Consider the following 6,207-nt stretch of genomic DNA (forward strand, 5'->3'; position numbering starts at 1 on the left):
TAATTTTAGTAGAAAGAAAAATAACTTAATTTTAGTAGATTTTGTTCAGTGCTATTTCCAATCACAGCAAAAAAGAAGAAAAAAAAAAAAAAAGAGAGAAAAAACTGATTAAGTAGAATAAGACCACAGTACCAAAGCCACTTATGTTCAAAATACAGTACTCTCCCACAACTTTCATATGTAACAGGTCCAGCAAAAATATTTTACAGTCAAGAAATTAGACTGAAAACAACAAAACCCAAAACTATAAATAGAAGCAAAATTTCACATTACATGTACATTCATAGTTTAAGAGATGAATAACAAGAGGAGGCTGTAACAAGTATATCCTGATTTTCTTTAAAAGAGGAAGTACTTATTTGAAAAACAATAATAAAAAGAAAAATCAATTCCGTATTATTTACGTAGGTAGTGCTCAGTTTTTGGACCAGAGGGGGAAGGCATTGGGAAATTTTTTTTCTTCATAAGATGAAATACAGTATTTTAAGCACAACTTTTAAAAATAATCTAACTCAGTGCTTCAAATTCATTTTAAAATAAACGCTTAAGTTTCACAAAACAACTTCAGGAGTGTCAGGAAGGCTGGCGAAGCAACGCTAATGCAGCAGAACGACATTCAAAACCTTCAGATATTATTATTATATTTCAGTCCCGTGTACGTGTACCTTGAATGGGTAATTCGACTGGAAGGGAATAATCCGATATTTAGCCACATGCACAGACCAAAGGATGCTCTATTAGGCAAGTAACTGAGTTATTTGGAGTAAAACTGGTTATAGTTACAGGCAGCCTCAGTTTACAAACAAACTAAAACAAAAAAACAACCACCACCTAAAAATACCCCAAAAACCTCCCCTGAAAAGGTAGGACATGGGGAAAAAGTTGCGCCGTGTTTTCCCCTCCAGCGGTTTATCTTCATACTGCCCCTTTGAAACATCGACGATTGCACGGAATTCGGCCCAGAGGGAATGACCAACTTCTTAAATAAAAGAAAATATAATTCCAAGCTGCTGATTTTAGCGCCGCAGCAAACTTTTCGGACGAGATAGCAGGGCATCTCCTAGCACACATGGTATGAGTTACCTTGAGCCGAGACACCCCAGGACCCTGATACCAAGAGGGGTTATTTATCTGCTTTAGGGCTGCTGCCGCCCCCAAGGGGGACAGGATCAGCCCCAGGGTGTTGATATGGGAATGAAAATATTCGCGTATTACGTGATTTTTCGTATGTCAGGGCTCGCATCCTTCAACGTTTCAGGAGTGAATACGCCGCCGACGGAAAGAGATTTTTCCGTCCACGTTTTATGCTCAAAAGCAGCTTTTCATCAGGTCAGTCCACAGAGGAGGATGGGTGGGAAGGGAAAATTTAAGTCAAGTCCCGAAGCAAAACCTTCTCGTTTGGATTTTAGGACCAATTGCAGAACTATTCTAATAGAATAAAGAGAACAAAAAACGACCAGTACCAAAGACGCAGCCTATATAATTTGGGCCAATTTAAGGTCTCAACTAGCTTGATAAAAATAAGAGTACGGTTGCTTTCTCTATGCGGACAAGTTTCTCTGCGCTGAAATGTATTTAAATCATAGTTCATCTCTTTGTATGTTTCTATGCCACAGGCAGAGAGCATTAGGGGAGCTTAATGGAATCCAAATTTTTCTCAAGAATTTGCTGATAATATTTTTTCAAACTAAAAAAAAAAAAAAACCAACAACCCGAACAAATAGAACAAAAAAAAAAAAAAAAACCCAACCAAAAAAACCCTGACCACGAAGCAAGTACTTCCAGCATGAAAACAGATGCTAAATCACTGCAGAAATACTTAGATCATTTCACATTAATAATGTAACATGGGTGTGCAAGAGAAGACCTAAAGGACGGGGCTGGGAAGGGAGGGTGGCAGGGGGAGTGAGGAGATGGGAGAGGTGGAAGGATTGCATTAAAAGGCCTCTGGAGTGTACACCACTGCATCTTTTAAAGATCATATACCTGAAGTGAATATCACCAAAATAAAATAAAGGCGGGGGGGGAATAATTAAAATTCAGATGCTGCCTTTTTATCCTGTTTTGTTTTAAAAGGGTGGGGTGCGGCGGGGGTGGGATAATTAAAAAATAAAAATCAAAATAAAAAAAAAAATAAATCACACGTCTCAAACAACCAAGGACTTTACAAGGCCACAATGAAATTTGCGGATGTGTCTGTACAAATCCCCAGACTGCGTGAACCGTCTCTCACACCACTTGCACCCGTGGGGCTTCTCCCTGGTGTGCACCACCGCGTGGCGGCTGAGGTTGTGGGAATACTGGAAGCTCTTCCCGCACTGGCCGCAGGTGTAGGGCTTCTCCCCCGAGTGAGTCCTCTCGTGCCTCTTTAAGGTGTACATGCAAGAAAAAGTCTTTCCGCAGAGGGTACAGGTGGGGACGGACCCGTCGGGGGACAGGCGGGTCCGGGAGCCGTCCTTGTCGCGGAAGTGAGAGCTGAGGTGCAGCTGAAGGATGTGGGGGCTCGGGAACACCTTGCTACAGAGGGGGCAAATGCAGATATGCCCGGGAGGCACGAGGACGCCCGAGGAGGAGATGTCTGACGAATCCATGTCGTCCTCGCTCTCGTCTCGCTCTTGATCTATATCCTCCTCCCGGGCATGAGAGCTGCCATTCCCCGCGAACATGTGTCCTAACCCTGTCACTAGGCTCTTGGCTGAATTCCCAAAATGCTGACTCTCCGGACTCCTGGCTTCGCCGTCCTCCTGATCTGACAGCAAGTCTTGTTCATCTTTAACAAGTGGCTCGGTACCCTGCTGCTGGCTGTCGGAAGCCAGCTGTCCAAAGACATAGGAGGGGTGTAAGGAATCTCTCCCCGGCACGGGCTTGAAAGACAAATCCAGCGCGCAGTCCACATCACTCGAAGCCAGGGGATGGTTAACAGACCTTTGGGACAAAGGTCCTGTGGAACTATTGACATTAGCCTTTGTTTTTCCAGCTGCTGCGGCGCACGGTTCTGCCTCTGTCGGCACAGAGCTGACACTTATACGATCAGAGGACCAGGCGGGGTGACTGCTGACCTTTTCTTTGCCTGCTGCTCGCTCGTATTCTGCAACGCTGAATTTTTGTTTGTTTCCTGGGTCAAACTCGTGGACCAGGGGCGCTCCGGCGTCTAGAAAATGCTCCGCTTTCTCCAAACTAGCCGCCTCATCATTAATCTTCTCTTCCGAGCATAATTCTTTATCTTTCAACTTGCCCTTGCAGACTTTCACAATGTCATACATGTGAAGGTAGCTAGCCGCAGCCAGCACATCTTCCACCGGGAGACTGTTGAATTCCAGCTTTCCCTCGTACATGAATTCGAGCAGCAGGCTGAAGGCAGGGGCTGTGACAATGTCACTGTTCAGATGCACAATATCCCTTTTGTCTAACTGGTCCCTGTAGAAAAGATGGAAGTACATACTGCAAGAGGCAAGAACGGCTCTGTGAGCTCTGAATTGAGCTTCTCCAACTAAAACAGTACAGTCACACAGGAAGCCCTGGTGACGCTGCTGACTCAGACACTGCAGCAACTGGCGGCTATGGTCTGGAAACTCCATTCTTCCTTCATAACCTGTTCAAAACAGGAAAAACTTGAATGCTACTGTAAACTAAAGCCTCCTAGCAGCTGTAACAAACAGATCGGCTTTTTGGTAACACAAGCCAAAGAAACAGCCTTGGAGATAACGTTTACTGTTAATTGTCTGTAATAGTTTTATTGGGGGGGGGGGAGGAAGGGGGGGGGAAGAGGGAAAAAACCCCCAAAAAACACAACACAACATGCTTCTCATCCTTTCGCACCTGCTCCGAACAGGAAAAACTTGATTGTAAGTAAACAAAAACTAGTAAAGCAGCAGCCCCTCCAACCTTTGTTTCTCCCACTAAGGACTTTAATAAAATTAAGAGGAGGAAAGCGCACAGAGACAGACACACACACAAAAAAAAAAAAAAAAAAAAGGCATAAACTCCCCGGCTGTCTTCCCGGCAACGCTAACTCGGGGCATCTTTTAATAAAGCACATAACCCACCTCACACACACACACACACACACACACACACAGACGCGCACATTTAAACTTTATCCTCAGTCGTTATGCACCGAATCACAACAAAACGGTCGCGCCGGCGCTGGGGAAGCGGCGTTTTTGCAGGGAGGGGGTGAGGGAGGGGGGGGGAAGCGGGATGGGGAAGGGGGAAGCGCCCCGACCCCCGCAACCCGCGAAGCGGGGCGCGGGGGGGAAATAAAGGCGGGGGGGGGGAAAAGTTTCCCTCGAAGTTATCAAAAGCGGAGGAGGAAAATAAGCGGCGCAAGGAGGGCGGGAGGGCAGGGCTGAGGCTGCAAGCCGGCTACCTGCGGCGGCCGGGCGCTTACCTTCCCGCGGGGCGCGGCGGAGGCGGCCGCGGGCGCGGAGCCGGGCGGGCAGGAGGGAGCGCGGGTGCGTGCGCGAGTGCGAGCGAGGCGCGGCGGGAGGGAGGGAGCGGCGGGAGGGAGGAGGGAGGGAGGGAAGGAGGAGTGCTCGGTTTGCTAATTACACCGCAAGCTGGAGAGTCAGCTGCTCTGACTTCACTGCGATGGAAATGCTACCTCCAGCTGTGCGCCTTTTAATGCCATATGTTACTCCAAATCTCGCTACCAGCCAACCACAGCTTGCTGCCTTTTAAAGTTCCAGCAGCCCCATTTATAGCCCGCGATTAAATCCCACAAACTTGCCCCGAGCCCGCCCCCCCTTTTCTACCATATTCCTCCCCCCACCCCCCCCGCCCCGGACCCCACCTCCCGCCGCAAAGTTGCTCTCCGCAGCCCGCCGCGGTGACCTTCGCCGGCGCCCGGCTCCGCGCAGCGCGGAGAGGAGGGAAGGGGGGGGGGGGCGGCAGCACCGCGGAGCCGCTTTCTGGATTCTCCCCCCCCCCCCCCCCGCCCCCTTTCGCGGCCGCGCTCCCCAACTTTGCAAGGGAGGACTTTCCCCTTGCCGGGGGTGGTGGGAAGAGGGGGAGATTCGCCCCCCGGTCCGGCTCACCCCGTACTTACCGGCGTGCGGCGGCGGGGCTGGGCGTCCGCATGTGCGCGGCGGTGCGCGGCGCTCCGCGGGTGCGGCGCGGCGGTGTTGTGGAGCAGGTTGTTCGCCGGCCGACTCTCGCGATACTTTCCCTCCGAGCCGCGGTTGTGTGAGTGTGAGTGTGCGTGTGTGTGTGTGCGTGTGTGTGTGTGTCCCCGTCTGGTGCACACAATAGCCCCCGCCGCCCCGGCCAGCCCCGCCGGCGGCGGCCGGTGCGCGCTGCCGGCTGTGCCCTCCCCCTCTCTCCTCCTCCCCTTCCTCCTCCTCCTCCTCCTTCTCCTCCTCCTCTGCTGGCCGCTGCATTGGCAGCGCGGCCGTCCCGCTCCCAACTCCGCTGCGCCGCCGCGGAGAGGGCGCGCAACGCCCGCCCGCTGCAGCCCGGCGTGCTGGGGGGAAGGGGGGGGGGGTGCGGGTGTGTGTCACTCGGAGCAGAGAGGGGCTGCGTCCGCGCCCGCGGAGGGCATGGGGGGGGCGGCGCGGGAGTTGCGCGGCGCCTGCCCCGCGGCGGGGATGGGGCGAGAGGCGAGGCGCTCCCCCGGATTTATCTTTAGTTGCGCGTCAGCTGATAAAATACCAGATGCCGGCGGATTTTTCAAGATGACCTTTTCGATAGTTGATTTGAATTTTAAATTTTAATTAGCTGTAATCCCATCAAAAGTGAGCGCCTTCCGAGGGGAAGCGCGGTGGCGGGGCCCGGACGCCGCTCCCAGCCCGGCCCCCGGGGTCAGACCGCGCCGCAAAGCTCCGGCTGCCGGAGCCCCGGGTGCCCCCCTCGCCCCGCTGGAAGCCGGAGCGGGGCTGGCGGGGGGGTGGGAATCGTTGCCGTGGGTCGTCCCGGGAGCAGCAGCAGCGCCGGGAGGGGAGGCGGAGGCGGCCGCAGGCGCGGAGCGTTGGGCTGAGGCTCCGGGTCCGGGTTGATGTTGAGGGTTTTGCTGCCCTTGTAAAGAAAAAGGGCTGAGTTGGAGGTTGTTGTCGCGTTTGGGGGAGTGGAGGGGGGAGCGGAGCGCTGGGGTCATCTCAGAGCCCCCTCGGCGAACACCCTGCGTGGTGGCAGTCGGAGTCAGTCTCCCACCCGTGCCGCTGCCTCCGAGTAAAGCAGGGAAACTCCTTTCTCTTCCTTCCCCAAGGTTGC

The 6,207-nt window shown here is 52.6% G+C and overlaps 1 protein-coding gene across 1 annotated transcript; it reads right to left on the reverse strand.

Annotated features, from left to right (window-relative positions):
* Positions 1 to 2,011: 2,011 nt before the first annotated feature.
* On the reverse strand, positions 2,012 to 5,282 carry ZBTB42 (zinc finger and BTB domain containing 42). The gene is made up of 2 exons (XM_074583820.1): positions 5,048 to 5,282; positions 2,012 to 3,592 (listed from the first exon to the last, which is right to left on the reverse strand). Exon 2 carries the CDS (start codon positions 3,576 to 3,578, stop codon positions 2,148 to 2,150), a length of 1,431 nt encoding a protein of 476 aa, XP_074439921.1. The 5' UTR covers positions 3,579 to 3,592; positions 5,048 to 5,282; the 3' UTR covers positions 2,012 to 2,147.
* Positions 5,283 to 6,207: the final 925 nt, after the last annotated feature.

Source organism: Larus michahellis, chromosome 4 (genome assembly GCF_964199755.1).
Source record: "Larus michahellis chromosome 4, bLarMic1.1, whole genome shotgun sequence".
Taxonomy (NCBI): Eukaryota; Metazoa; Chordata; class Aves; order Charadriiformes; family Laridae; genus Larus; species Larus michahellis.

Excerpts from the sequence above, each read along its gene's own strand:
- ZBTB42 (XM_074583820.1), bottom strand. The coding sequence starts at position 3,578 with ATGGAGTTTCCAGACCATAGCCGCCAGTTGCTGCAGTGTCTGAGTCAG.